Raw genomic sequence first — 16,351 nt, 5'->3', positions numbered from 1 at the left:
TGACAAGCTGAAACTTTAGGCTGATAATGCGTTCAGTATATAAAACATGGCATTTTTAGCAATATTAAATTTTAGGGTTTAGTTCTCCTTTAAAGGTGATGCTACTTAAACTTACAGTCTCATTTAACCAAAAATGTATTACATTTAATACTATTTAAGATCATGTGAAAATAGTACCTCGGTAGGTTTTAGGTGGCGAAGTAGAGGGTCGAAGTTTTTTTTAAAGAGACAGTACTTCGATTATCGAATGGTCGAATATTTGAACGATTTTTAGTTTGAATCGTTCGATTCAAAGTCGTAGTCGAAGGTCAAAATAGCCAATTCGATGGTCGAAGTAGCCAAAAAAATCATTCGAAATTCAAAGTTTTTTTTCCTCTATTCCTTCACTCGAGCTAAGTAAATGGGCCCCTAGTAGTAGGTCATAATTCAAGTTAACACATGGTTCTTTAAATAACATCAGGTTTTTGATTTGCCTAGAGATCAAACTCTCTGTCCAGTCCCTTAGGTTTGCAATTTATGTATCTATAATATCTCCCTTTTCTGGTGATACAAGAGTCTGTTGCTCCACCAACGTGAGTACTTTACTCATTGGCGTGTCTCCAAATACTCAAAAAATGTTAATTTCTGAATTTACAAGCAAGAAAACCTCCACACCCTCGAAAATCTTGAATTTAAGAAATAGCTTGAATTTTGCTTTGTAAAACTCCCATGAATTCTGCGTGAACTGTTAAGCTTTAAGATGCTGAAGTTTTACATTTGAGTTTTTTGAGGTTTTTGTTTACCAAACGTTATAATAATAATATAGAGTTTTTGAAAATATAATTAAAATTTGTGAGCTTTTGTGCTTAAATATAAAACCAGTTGTTTACTGCTGAAGTGCTAGAGATGTGTTAACTGTGTATTTGCAAGTAAAAACAGTGTGGTCATCGGCAGAGGAGAAGTTGAGGTGCACAGGGAGATTACTACATACATCCTTAGATACAAACATTTTAGCAAAACTTCAGCAAAATAATATTGTTTCAGTGTCAGTGCTGCATGTTTCCCACAGTAAAGACACTTGCTCCAGGCAACAGTCTGAATCAGTGGCCAAAAATATCGCTGTAATGTCCTATAAAATTATGCAATAAAGGCATTTTTATTATTCCAAGGACAAGTGGTGCTGTTCCATTTTTCTAATTTCCCATATGTACTCATAGCGACTTGCTCTGATAAACTGGGGACATGGATGACAGGGAATCGTGGAACTACTGCCTGGACCTGGGGGTAGAGCTGAGGTTCCTACTAGCAGTACAGTCTAGTGGGTTGTGCCCATAAATACAATTTATTTGCACTAAGCAGATTAGACAGTAATGACACCAGAAGTGACACCGCCTCGACTCTGAATTTCTGCAATTTACTAAAAGCAGGTGCCAAAAAAATTGCGATGGGTGCCGGCAGGCAGAAATGGAGAGTGGTGAGTAAACATGGCGCTACTCATTTGAAAACTACATTCTTCACATTGCAGGTGTTATATAAATGAGCCCTTAACATTATAATTAGTTTTTGCTTTTCATGGACAAGTATTGTATTCTATATTTTTTATAAATATATTTTTGGACTTATTTTATTTTAATAAGTCCAAAACAGCAGTCAAATTGGGAGTGAACTCACCATTAGATACGTAGGGCCCAGCTGCTCAATGCCCCAGACCTTCAGCTTGGAGGAGGTTGCAGAAATGAGAAAACTTCTCTTGTAGTGGTCAGGCACAAACTGGATGCAATGTTGCCAAATTGGTGCAGACAAAAAGTTTGTATTCAAAGAAAATACATCACAAAAAGCCTTACAAAGGTAAAAAAAAGGCTTGCAATGGTAAAGACATGTGGGCATGACAAGGGGACTCCTCAATTTACCTTTTGCCCTCAGCTATCCAACATGGCTGTAACATACTATAATGAAACACCAGGAGCCAGAAATGGGGTAAAAAGGCCACTTTTGATCTAATAAATAGGACCATGCCAGCCTCACCCATGGCAAAATTCAAACCCCTAATTCCAAAAGAGTTCACTACTATGCTCTACGTTCCTCAATGAAGACTTTAGATCAGCACTATGGCATTATATTCACTACTGCATATTAGTCCTCCTCTACCTACAGAGAGGATGCCCCCCCAAATCTGCTACCAGCAGAAGCTGCATCTCCCACCATGAAAGAAATTCAGGAGCTCTGCTAGTGGCCCTGAATCCGTAGTGTCTCACCTAGACCAAGCAGTTGCTGTATCCACTGGGCAGTTACAGGAGAGAGCCTTCTTTCTCCCTCTCCTAAACATACCTGTGCAATACTCGACAAGGTCCTACCATTGCTGTGACAAATAAAACTTAAAATACATTATCATTGATCCACGTTTTTGATCCAGAGGAAGGCGTAAAAAAATCCAGCGTGAAGTCAGTGCAAATTACGCCACAAGAGGGTGGAAAAAATCCTTCCTGAACCCAATGGTGATCGGAAGCATTACCTGGATCAATAGATACAAATGAATACAATGCTGACTCTCATGTTTAAACTGTATAAAGATACAAAAAAACAATGTAACAGGGAATTTAGGAAAACATACACGTTCAGTTATTAATAGATAATATGAAGAAAAAACTCCTGATATTTCACAGTTGGTGGGATGTTTTTACCTGCTCAGAAGCTAACAAAGTGAACTGCTTCTTCTACTGACATCACATCCCTCTATTTCACAACCCTCAGCCCAGCCATCTCCTGCCTTAACTCATTCCTTTTCACCTAATCACCTAGGGGCACATTTACTAAGCTCGAGTGAAGGATTCGAATGAAAAAAACTTTGAATTTCAACGTTTTTTTTTTGGCTACTTCAACCTTCGACTACGACTTCGAATCGAACGATTCGAACTAAAAATCGTTCGACTATTCGACTATTCGATAGTCGAAGTACTGTCTTCTGACTACCTACTTCGCCACCTAAAACCTACCGAGGCCAATGTTAGCCTATGGGGAAGGTCCCCATAGGCTTCCTAACAATTTTATGATCGAAGGAAAATCGTTCAATCAATGGATTATCGATTGATGAATATGGAAGTCGAAGGATTTACCGCATTTAGTTTGATCGAAAATAGTTTGATTGAACGATTAAATCCTTCGAATCGAATGATTCGAAGGATTTAATCGTTCGATCGAACGATTTTTCCTTCGATCGTTCGATCGAACTAAATGCGGTAAATCCTTCGACTTCCATATTCGGAGTTGAAGGATTTTACTTTGATGGTCGAATATCAAGGGTTAATTAACCCTCGATATTCGACCCTTAGTAAATGTGCCCCCTAATGTTTTCATTTTTACCTTTCCCTATTCTTGGTAAATGAGTCCTCGGATGTTACCCTTAACCCCAGGGGATTTTCAAGAATATAATAAAAATGTGTGGAAACTGGGATACTAAAATAATGACATGCCAGTGGACAAAATCTGCCTGGATCATATGGCTGTGGGATCTTGGGTGCAATTCTCCAGAAATATCCATAATGCACTGATACAGAAATACCGGTAGAGAGCATATCTCTGTATACATTCGGCATTCATACCTATAAACTCTGTGACAAAAGAAGTAGGGTATACACAATGGACTTAAACTATTTCATTGCAGTGGTATCCCTCTATGTTTCTGCACGCACCCCTGTTTCTGAGTTTTGAAACCATGTAGCAGCAATCAGCATTACTCCAGTGTGGTTTCATGAGTCAGAAGCATCCGTGCAGAACATAGAAAGGAACAGACGGATGATGCTTTCCATAACAATTAGTGATGGGCGAATTTATTCGCCAGGCGCGAATTCGCGGCGAATTTGCGCGATTCGCCGCCAGCGAATAAATTCGCAAAACGCCCGCGAAAATTCGCGGAAATAAATCGCCGGCATCAAATTTTTTTCCCGAAAAAACGGACACCGGCGTCAAAAACGGGCGCCGGCGTCAAAAACTAGACACCGGCGCCGTTTCGCGAATTTTTCGCCGTTTCGCGAATTTCACGCAAAATTCACGAATTTTTCGGCGAAGCGAAATGGCGCAAATTCGCCCATCACTAATAGCAATTACATTTACAAATAAATTAAAAACGGTTTAAAATGTATATGGGTTAAAACATTGCTGAAATTTAAATTGAGCTTTGGTGGAGATTTCTTTTAAAGATTTTCACTTATTATTTTCCATTACTATTACTGCGTATTTATAAAACTCCAAGATCAGTGTTTGTACAATAAATGGAAGTATACATTTAACGTACAAGAAAACATACAGAAATGGTACAAGAAATACAGAGGGCCCTGTCCAAAAGAGCTTGCAATTGATTTTCCAGCAGCAAAATAATTTATACATTTCATAAAATATTACATAATTGTGTGTGGCAGGTCCCTGAAAGTACCAGTTATTGACCAGTATTTGCTCACTTTCTTACTTCCCCTTTCTGCAGGCGAAACCCCCTCCTTATAAAAGCCTACCAGCCAACGTCATTACAACAACATTTAGAAGACTAGATGACAAATGCACTTTCTTCTTTGTATAGCGGAGTTGTGCAGTTGATGTGAGCAATATGGCAGAAGGCCAGGAGCAAGATCACACTGACGACTATGGTGTGAGTATCTCTGGGTATTATGTTCTCTGGGAATTATGTGTATATATATATATATATATCTATATATATATATATATATATATATATATATATATATATATATATATATATATATATATATATATATATATATATATATATATAATTACTGTTGAAACAGCAGTGATTGTCAAATAACTGAATCTCATATTGAGTCTAATTCTGTTCTTCTACTGGAAATTTATATTAATTCCCACAAGCAGTGGGTGCCCAAATTACTTTGTACTTTTGCAATCTAACAAAGATGTGGCTTTATCATTCTCCAGACGTATACAGGATTGCCAGACATCCCAGCAGGAGCCGCTCCATGTGATTATCATGAGACCAGCAGATTCAACCAGTGGTTCATCCCAGCTACCTTCTTGCTTGTGTTTCTGCTGGGTCTGATAGGGAATGGACTGGTGCTCTATGTCCTGAAGAGCAGGCGTTGCTCCTGGCATTTATCCGACCACTATTTGTTCCATTTGACTCTGTCTGACCTTCTCCTGGGACTTACTTTACCTTTCTGGGCAACACAGTATGCCTATGGGTGGATCTTCGGTTCTATACCATGTAAGCTGGTAGGAGCTCTTTTCTCCATTAACATGTACAGTAGCATTTTCTTCTTAGCCTGCATTGGACTGAACCGGTACTTTGCCATTGTGCACGCAGTGGAGCTCCATAGAAAGCAAAGACCCATCCACACATTCCTAATCTGTGCTCTTGTATGGGGCACCTCATGCTTGCTCTCATTGCAAGAGTTTTACTTCCGTGATGTGGACTTTGTTAAACAGTCAAAAGCACATTCTTGCCATTACAACTTCAACCCAGAAACTGCTGATACTTGGAGAACTACCATTCGTTTTATTAACCTCGGTCTAGGATTTCTTCTTCCCTTGGCCCTTATGTTCTTCTTCTACTGCAGGATATTTTGTACTCTTCGAAAGTCCAGACATGGTCACTCCTACCGTTCTCAAGTGGTTATTGTAGTACTGTTGTTTGTGTTTGTGCTCTGCTGGGGACCATACAATATATTCTTGCTTATTGATAGTCTACAAAGGTTGGGTGTTATTGGCCCAAGTTGTTCATTATTTAAGCAACTGGACATAGGACTGACCATCACAGAGACTTTAGGACTTTCCCATGTGTGCCTGAACCCTTTTGTTTATGCTTTTGTTGGGGTTAAATTCAAGGGTGAACTTTCAAGACTGTCTAAAAGAGTTTCAGGGAAGCTTACAAGCTCGGGGGTTACTGGAAGCAAAGATGAATCAGGAGTCATAGAAACAAATAATTCATATACTAGAGTCTTTTGAACTAAATGTAGTTTTGGTCTATTTCACATTTGCTGCCTATTGAGGGGAAACATGGTTTAACATGGCAGAACAATACATTAAATATGTGTTTACAGCACTTAATGACTCTTCAGTTACATAGGACTTCACTGGACTAAATTGTTTGGTAGGAAAGCAATATATACAGTAATTGAGTCATATTATTGCATTGGCATTACCACGCTTTCCTTGCTGCCTCTGCTTGCAATAGTTTCTCAATGTACATTACAAAATATCATTTTTAGCATTAAAACAAACTGTTGGTTAAATAATGACAACACTGTATTTGAGTAGCATTGTTTTTTGTATCATTAAAGAAATGTGATTACTAATTGTTCATTGTGTTATCCTATTTTTGCAGCATTGTATGATCAGAATAAACATGTAATCGATCTCTGAAGTGTACAGTGTGTGGGAAACATTGCCCCTTAGCTTGGTGTTGGGTATCTATCCTTCAGGCTTCCAAGCTGTACATCACATCTAAATGCTGGATTGGATGTAGAGTTTTCAGAATCTTTATGACACAACTTCACTTGCCAAGTGTAACAACAGAACACTTTGGACTTTTACATCTACATTTTCACTTTCTCTTAGGGCACTGGATCACAGAATGTGAGGCTGGACCCTCCTGGGGGTGGGAGCAAAAACAGTGGCTCAGGGGCTGGTTAGGGTAATATTTGGGGAACATGTTTATTTGCTCTGCTATATACTTCTGGAAACCCAGGATTAGGGTGGCATTTGGATATGCTGTTTTATTTAATTCATGGTTGATACAACCATGTTACCAGCTAAGGGGAGAGGCACTCTGATCATGAAAGCAGAATCCCTTGAAAGTTTAAAATGAAATGTTTTGTTTAGAGAAGAAGAGCAGAGACTTGTCCTTTAGTATTTAACGAGAATTTTTTCTAACTATAAATGCACTGTCCTGCTTCCCAACTGTCCTGAGTTTCAGCCCATTATGCCAGAGCATTTTTTAAAAGTCTCACATTGACTTCATCTCTGCTCCCTTCTCTTTGGGAAAAAAAATCCAAGATGAGTGTTTGTTCTGCTGTGGAATGCACAACAATCTTGGATTGTTTCGCTGGCGTTGAAAGGAAAAATGATACCCCTGAACAAAGTACTGTACCTCCATTATCATAAAAATATACTTTTTTAGCAGTATATTCCATTGGGCAATCCTACATAGATAAATTAAAATTTTTAACACTAAGGGATAGTGATGGGCGAATTTTTCCCAATTTGCTTCAGTGAAAAATTCACGAATAATTCATGAAACTCAAAAATTGACGCCCGTGTCAATTTTGATGCCAGCATCAATTTTTCCGCTGGCGTTAAAGTCAATGGGCGTCCGAATAGTGTTTTTTGATTTTTGCTGGAAAATTTTCACAATAGTTTTGCAGATTTAATTCTGCACTGAAATCCATTTCTCAAAAGAACAAACAGATTTTTGTATATTCAATTTTGAAATCTGACATGACATTTTGTCAATTTCCCAGCTGCCCCTGGTCATGTGACTTGTGCCTGCACTTTAGAAGAGAAATGCTTTTTTGGCAGGCTGCTGTTTTTCCTTCTCAATGTAACTGAATGTGTCTCAGTGGGACATGGGATTTTACTATTGAGTGTTGTTCTTAGATCTACCAGGCAGCTGTTATCTTGTGTTAGGGAGCTGTTATCTTGTTACCTTCCCATTGTTCTTTTGTTTGGCTGCTGGGGGGGAAAAGGGAGGGGGTGATATCACTCCAACTTGCAGTACAGCAGTAAAGAGTGATAGAAGTTTATCAGAGCACAAGTCACATGACTTGGGGCAGCTGGGAAATTGACAATATGTCTAGCCCCATGTCAGATTTCAAAATTGAATATAAAAAAATCTGTTTGAGAAATGGATTTCAGTGCAGAATTCTGCTGGAGTAGCACTATTAACTGATTCATTTTAAAAAAAAACATTTTCCCCATGACAGTATCCCTTTAAAGGCCTGAATCATTACTGTTAGAGAGATTCTAAACTTTAGACTGGTGCAGTAAGTTCAGTAAAAATAAATATAAATACCACAGTATAAATACAACATTTCTAGCCATATTTGTTGTTAGGTTTTAGTTCTCCTTTAAAATAATATAATGGCTATGATAACAGGAATATCTAGCGGTTCATTATTATCGTTTTTAATGTGATATATACTGTTTGTCACTGAGGGACATGCAAAACTTTACTAACTGCCAAAAGATCACGCTCCAAGATAAAAAGGTGAGATATTTGAGTAAAAAAGAGGAAGTTTACCAGTGAAAATATGGGGCAAGCTTCCTCAAAGCAAATCTTCTCACACAAAGAATGAAATGTTTTAGGCACAGAGTAATAAATACAAACAAAATGGAGAAAAAATATATTATAACAAACAGCTTGGGAAATAAATTCTGTCATACAGTAAACCCCCTAAAAGCACAAACCAATATGAATAGAAAGCTATTTTAATAAGAATAAAGCGTATTGAGCATTTTATAGCTATATTCAAGATCCCGTCCTTTCTCTATGAATGTGAACCATCTGTAAACCCCGGTACAGTGACTTGGAAGGTGATCCCATGTTTTTTTCCTCACCATTTCAGCATAATTGTGTCCCAATGAAAATCAGCATAACTGTATTTCAGCAGCGGTTTGCAAATACATACAGTTGCAGCAAAATATATAACCCCTGGGAACATATGTTGATGGACCTCAACTGCACATGATTTCCAGATGAAAAAGGATTAGTGTACAGGGAGACAATGTGCAAAGGGATACCCTTGAACCTCGTACATCATTCAAATTAATGGGCCCCACGAGTTCATTGTACCTGGGTAATATGAGAATGAATAGATGGAATCACATATTGTGTTCCATTTTCACCTTCATGGATTTGCATGTGCTTCTGAGACTAGAAGTCCAGCTTGTGTTGTAATGAGGTCCGTGGTGTCTCTCGTTATAGGATACAAGAAAAGTTAGAGTTTCTGTTGTGTTTTGGTTAGGGATGCACCAAATCCACCATTTTGGATTCGCCTGAACCCCCGAATCCTTTGTGAAAGATTCACTGAATACCGAACTGAATCCTGATTTACATATGCAAATCGTGTGAGGCTAAAAAATGTTTTACTTCCTTGATTTGTGACGAAAAGTAACATGATTTTAAGGTTTCTGTTTGGCCAGGCACAAGGATTCACCTGAATCCGAATCCTGCTGAAAATGGCCGAATCCTGGCCGGATGCCGAACCGATTCCTGGATTGAGTAGAGTATAACAGTGCTTTATTAGCAGGTTCATGCAGCTATTACACGTCAACAGTAACTTCAACTCTAATCCTTTTAAGCTGTATAGAAAGTACTATGTACACAGTATAACCATTGACTATTAGATTTCCTGGTATTTGACCTTGGCCTGTATCTCTGACCATTCTCTGCCTTCAGCCTGCTCTTGACCTCGGCCAGTTTACCGGACTCTCCTAGTTTGCCGCCAGTCCTGACCTTCTGGTAGTGTATTGGATCTCTCTTGTTTGCAACCTGTCTCTGACCATTAGTCTGGTAAAAGGACTTCTATAACTTATATTACATTTTACATCATACAAATTACAGTTATTGGACATTGGCTTCATCTGGTTGAACAAATACGCAAACTGTATAAGAAGTGCGACAGTGTGTTTGGAAATCACATATCTCTGGCATACACATGTACAGGGAATTGAGCAATTACGATGCATGAGTAGAGCTGACTGTTAAGGTACAAAGGGTGGGCTCTAATAACTGGGGTTCTGCCAGCTCCTAGTGTGTTAGAGGAAACCGGGGAGAAAACCTAAGACCAATGATTCACAGTAGTCTCAAAGCGTGTCACAATTTTCATTACGTTACAGGGCAACCCTTGTGAAATAGAAAAAAGTGGTATAAAGGAGATACCTTTATTGGCTAACTAATATAATCATAGCTAGCTTTCAGAACATTTTAGTTCCTTTTTCAAGCTGAAAGCTTGCTATGATTATATTAGTTAGCCAATAAAGTTGTCTCCTATACCACTTTTGTTATATTTTTATTTCAAAAGGGTTGCCCTGTAACATTTTTACTGGCTAACACGGTACAACAACTTTACCTGAAATTACAGTTTTCATTACAAAGAGCTCTCCCCACTTTATTCTCCTCTCCGTTATGGCGCAGAAAGAGAAAAGCATGTCACATATAAAACACAGTTTAAACAGTTACACTAGCAATTGTAGTTTAAAAAATGTTTATATCAGACCTGAGTCGCTGTCCCCAGTCGGTGTGATTGTTCTGTGAACTCCCGGGGATTTCCCCCAACAGACTCTAGCATTATGGCGGTAACACCTCCATCTCCACCAACAATTTTAGCCCAGTCGGCTTTTTCAAGGTGTTTGACTTCAATGGTGCTATGGAGCTAAGAGCAACCTCATAGTCCTGTTGTGTACCTAATTGCCTATACTGATTTGTGGGTCAATGGTAGTGATGGGCCAGCTGCGAATTCACAGCGAATTTCCACATTTCACCCCCGTGTCAAAAAAATTTGGGCGTGCATCAGAATAGTCGCATGGAAAAAAATTGTCGTCCGTCAAAATGATTCAGCTGCCCATTGACTTTAATGCATTTGGACAAAATAGGCGTGCGTATAAATAATTTTGATGGCAATTGACTTCAATGCTTTTCTCCAATTTTTCGTCCTTTTTTTTTGGCAAAGCGAAAAGGGGCAAATTCGCCCATCACTAGTCACTGGGACTTTGAAAAGTCTAAGTTTAAAGGAAGGTCTTCCAGTGTTATTTTTTCTGAAATTTTGTCCGTGCTACGTGCAAGTTTAGGAGCTAAATGCGTGGCTCAAGTCTTGGTGTAGGAAGGAAGGGTTTGGGTTCCTAGAGCACTGGGCTGATTTTTTCTTGGGGTACAACCTATACAGTCGTGACGGTTTGCACCTCAATGGAAGGGGGTCCACTGTGCTAGGGGACAGAATGGCTAAAAGGTTGGAGGAGTGTTTAAAGTAGGCAAGGGGGGGTGGGTGAGATAAAGAATTATGGGGAAGCTAGGGTAGACGGGGCAGTGGGATTAGTAAGGGGTCATGGGGGAGGAGTGAGGGGGGCATACAGTTTACTAGCTAAGGAGGTCCCTCTGTTACAAGAAAAACAGACTAATACTTAAAACATATAATTCTACACTCTGAGGCCCATTTACTTAGCTAGAGTGAAGGAATAGAGGCTACTTCGACCTTCGACTACGACTTCGATTCAAACGATCCGAACTAAAAATCGTTTGACTATTCGACCATTCGACAGTCGAAGTACTGTCTCTTCGGCCCCCTAGTTCGCCACCTAAAAGCTACCGAAGTCAATGTTAGCCTATGGGGAAGGTCCCCATAGGCTTTACTATCTTTTTTAGCTAGAAGAAAAATCGTTTGATTGATGGATTAAAATTCTTCGAATCTAATGATTCGAAGGATTTGATCGATATTCGAAGTCGAAGGATTTCAATTCGGCAGTCGAATATCGAGGGTTAATTAACCCTTGATATTCGACCTTAAGTAAATTTGCCCCTAAGTGATGCAAATTTAAAAAGTAAAGTAGTAACCTCCGCTGTATGCTGGAAAATGCACGGAGTTTGTCAGGTAAAATGGGAGACCTAGAATTAATTGCATGCTCTAAAAAGTATGATATAATTGGTATCACTGAGACCTGGTGGGATGAAACATGTGACTGTGAATTTAAATGGGTACACCCTTTTTAGGAGGGACAGAGGGGTTAAAAAGGGTGGAGGAGTGTGTTTGTATGTAAAGCCTGAATTAAAGCCATGCGCTCAAGAAATAACAATAGCTGGCACTGGTGAAGGTGTAGAATCCCTCTGGGTAGATATTTTGACTGGGAAAAAGGTAACAAAAAGAATTATCTTTGGTGTATGCTATAAACCACCTCGTATAAGTGTCAAGTAGGAAGCCCAGCTACTCTTACAAATAGAAGCGGCTTCACAACTAAAGGTGGCCATACACGGGCCGATAAAAGCTGCCGACAGACCGAGTCGGCAGCTTATTGGCCCGTGTATGGGGCCCCCAACGGGCTTCCCCGATCGAGATCTAGCCGAAAGTCGGCCAGATCTCGATCGGATGGGATTAAAAATCCCGTCGGATCGCGGCCGCATCTGTTCGTTGATGCGGTCCCGCGATCCGACCGCCCGTTTGGCGAACGCTAGGATCCGATCGTTGGGCCCTAGGGCCCACGATCGGATCAGCCCGATATTGCCCAAGGTGGGCATATCGGAGGGAGATCCGCTCGTTTGGCGACATCGCCAAACGAGCGGATCTATCCATGTATGGCCACCTTTAGGCTATTTCTATGGGTGACTTCAATTACCCAGACATCGACTTAGCAAGCTTAGCTTTGTGATTTCCAAACCTCTTTACTTAATTTTTCAGGATTTATTGAGGTCTGGCACGGTGCTGAAAGACTGGCTAATTGCTAATGTGGTGCCGCTAGTCAAAAAGGGATCTCGTTCTCAGCCTCAAAACTATAGGCCAGTTAGTCTGACGTCAGTGGTAGGAAAGCTTTTCGAAGGGTTAATAAAGGATAAGATACCGGACTTCATAGCAAATCATAATACAAATAGTGTGTGCCAGCATGTTTTTATGCTTAATAGATCTTGCCATACCAACAATTTCTTTTTATGAGAAGGTAAGCAGAGACTGGGAAGGCAGTGGATGTGATTTACAGTACTTAAACTTTGCTAAAGCATTTGATATAGTGCCACACAGAAAGTTACTGGTTAAATGAAGGAATGTTGGTCTGGAACATAGTATTTATATCTGGATAGAGAACTGGCTAAAAGATAGACTACAAAGAGTGGTGGTAAATGGAACATTTTCTAATTGGACCAGAGTTGTTAGTGGAGTACCGCAGGGCTCTGTACTAGGTCCCTTGTTTTTCAACTTGTTTATTAATGACCTGGAGGTGGGCATTGAAAGTACTGTTTCTATTTTTGCAGATGATACTAAATTGTGCAGAACTATAGGTTCCATGCAGGATGCTGCCACTTTGCAGAGTGATTTGTCTTAGTTGGGAAACGGAGCAGCAAACTAGAAAATGAGGTTCAATATGATAAATGCAGGTTATGCACTTTGGCATCTAATTCTGGGCAGTGCCATTCTGTGGCATTAACTCAAGGGATGAAAACATAATTCTGCCTCTTTATAGGTCCCTGGTGAGGCCTCATCTGGAGTATGTAGTTCAGTTTTGGACTCCAGTCCTTAAGAGGGATATAAATGAGCTGGAGAGAGTGCAGAGACTAAGTGCAACTAAACTAAGTGCAACTAAACTGGATGGAAGACTTCAATTTTGAGGGTAGACAGTCAAGGTTGGGGTTGTTTTCTCTGGAAAAAAGGACGTGTGTGAGGGGACATGATTACACTTTATAAGCACATTAGAGGTCATTATAGACAAATAACAGGGGATCTTTTTACCCAAAAAGTGGATCACCGTACCAGAGGCCTCCCCTTTAGAATAGAGGAAAAGAACTTTCATTTGAAGCAACGTAGGGGGTTCTTCACAGTCAGGACAGTGAGGTTGTGGAATGCACTGCCGGGTGATGTTGTGATGCTGATTCAGTTAATGACTATAAGAATGGCTTGGATGATTTCTTGGACAGACATAATATCAAAGGCTATTGTGATACTAAACTCTATAGTTAGTATAGATATGGGTATATAGAATTTATGTGAAAGTATGGAGGGGTGTGTGTATGGATGCTGGGTTTTCATTTGGAGGGGTCGAACTTGATGGACTTTGTCTTTTTTCAACCTGGTTTAACTATGTAACTTGTTAGATAATAGATAGATAGATAGATAGATAGATAGATAGATAGATAGATAGATAGATAGATAGATAGATAGATTGATGATAGATGATAGATAGATAGATAGATAGATAGATAGATAGATAGATAGATAGATAGATAACTGAAAAACATAAAATGGCCCAACTTCTATCACATGATCAACACGGCTGGATTTCTTTGGTGGGCGCCCGTAGGCCACGTGGTCCAGTCACCCCGCTGCGCAGTCCTAGCGCCCGCCCCCACTACCCCCTCTCCCACCCACAGGAGGAAATTTTGCATTAGCAAATGATTATATATTTCTTGTATATATGGCATATGAATATAATAGGAGAGGCAAAAACACTGACAACATGGCAAGGAAATAGAATGTACAAATAATTGAATAGGGGAACTGAAGAGAGGAATGTGAGATTTAACCAGCAATTAATGTAGTCAGAACAAGAGAAGATATGATCAGTCTTAGATAATAGATCACTAACACAGAGAGAACATGCAAACAATAACAGCTATTTGTGTTTCATTTTAGAAGCACAAAGTGTTGCACCTCAAGGAGCAAATTCAACTGGAAAAGGGGCTAAAAATGCAAAAAAAAAAAACATGGAACTTGCCACCATTTGTTCACGTTGTACCTTGCAACAATATTATAAATGAGCCCCTATAGTAATTAAAATAATTGATAGTATCAATGCTGCAGATAACATAGCAAACCGTAATATCCATCTCTAGATATGTATCTAGGCCTGTGGTTGCAACTTCAGTAGAATGTCAAGTGAAGAAAACCTTGGTTGTAAACCAACGTTACACGTCCTTAAATAATTCAGAGAAAGTTGATCTGAATAACAGGAGTGGGTACTAGAGGCTGTTCTCAAGATGTAGGGAAAAAAAGGTTTGTGGTTTAGAGCTGTGAGAATGAATGGCAGTGGTAAGGTATAACGGTTTCATGAGGTAATGAAAAGTTAAGAGTAGAATTTTGTATGAAGGAAATGAGCAACAATGTGTGTTTTCTCCACAAACATGATCTACAGAATAAAAGTCAGGAGCGTAACTACAGAGGAAGCAGACTCTGTGGTTTCAGATGAATGTAGAGGGCCCAGTAAGTTCTTAATTCAGTGTGTTTGGGTGTTGAATCATGGTTTGTGCTTCTTGGCTTTCAAACATAGAAATGGGATAGGAAGTCAGAGCAGGTATTGTTTTATTTAGTTGCTAATGATTCAGATAATAAAAAAGAAAGAAATAATAATATTAGGAATTCTTTTTACTTTCAAACCTCCAGTATAATAGAAAGTGATAGGACTGGTGGGCAGGTTTTTTGAGGTGAAGAATGACATATGGCATTGGTCTGAGATAAAGGAGCTTCTGTGACCAAAATCTTGGTAACCACAGGCCTCTGGTATATCCACCTATAATACTTGGTAAATAGATTTATAGTCCTTTGTTACAATACGAGTACTGAAAAAAACATTATGCACACTTGTAGTATGTGCCCCCACTCTTTGTTGCTGTTCATAAAAATATTTATAAATAATTTATGGAATTTCCACTGCAGCAGATACAGTACAAGTAGAAAATGAGTCCTATTCATAACTGTTATATTATAGATGAGAAGTGGGACAGTAAAGCTGAACATTATGGACCTCAAGGACTATAATGGACTAGAGTAGATGCACCCATATCTCAGAATCCTTTGTGAAAGATTTGGCCAAAAACCAAACTGAATCGGAATCCTACTTTGCAAATGCAAATTAGGGAAGGGAGAGGAAATCATTTTTTACTTCCTTGTTTTGTGATGAAAAGCCATGTGATTTCCCTTCTCGTCCCTAATTTACATATGCAAATTAGGATTTGGATTTGGTTCAGCCAGGCACAAATATTCAGCCAAATCCGGAACTGAATCCTAGATTTGGTGCATCCCTACTACTAAATGACTTGTACTATTTTTTATAAGGATGCATATGGACCAGGATATATTAAATTACACTACAGAAGATCATGTACATATGTGGATGCTACAATATTCTTTCTGGAGGATATTCTCACAGAGCAGCTGTAAGGCATTCAATGGGAATATTTAAGGTAGAGACGATTGTTTCTATTTTTTTTCTTCAGTAAGAACTTTACATTATGTACAGTATATTGAATATCTGGTTATTTTAATTGGTGGGAACTGGGCTATGTGTCACATCATGCTAGATTTGTTCCTCTCTTCTACATATGGCTTATACTGTTTATATTATATGGCTAGAATTTCTTTTGTGAGATTCAAAAACCAACTGACTTATTTACTTTGGCCCACAGAGTTTTGATCTGCTACTTTGCAAACAAGACTCATCTGCTAATCTTTATCTGGATTGTGCCCAAGACTAAAGCTGGCCATAGATGTTGAGATTTTTAAAAGATCAGATCCTGATCGTGAGACCACGATCTTCTCAGAACGATCGTATGAATTTACCATCAACTAAAAAGACCAATTTTCCAGGAAAACGAAGGGGAGCTGCCTGCTTGGCCCTGCAAACATAGATAGATTGCACTGGGACCGACAAAGATTTT

General features: G+C 39.2%; 1 protein-coding gene across 1 annotated transcript; it reads left to right on the top strand.

The window, feature by feature from the left end:
- Positions 1–4,566: 4,566 nt before the first annotated feature.
- Positions 4,567–5,984, top strand: xcxcra (C-X-C chemokine receptor type a). The gene is given in 2 exon segments (NM_001280590.1): positions 4,567–4,618; positions 4,924–5,984. Coding segments are annotated over 2 exon segments (1,068 nt in total). The 5' UTR covers positions 4,567–4,576; the 3' UTR covers positions 5,950–5,984.
- Positions 5,985–16,351: the final 10,367 nt, after the last annotated feature.

This window comes from Xenopus laevis, chromosome 7S (assembly GCF_017654675.1).
Source record: "Xenopus laevis strain J_2021 chromosome 7S, Xenopus_laevis_v10.1, whole genome shotgun sequence".
In the NCBI taxonomy this organism is placed as follows: Eukaryota; Metazoa; Chordata; class Amphibia; order Anura; family Pipidae; genus Xenopus; species Xenopus laevis.
The sequence above is the reverse complement of the archived record's forward strand: the minus strand, read 5'-3'. Positions and strand labels throughout refer to the sequence as shown.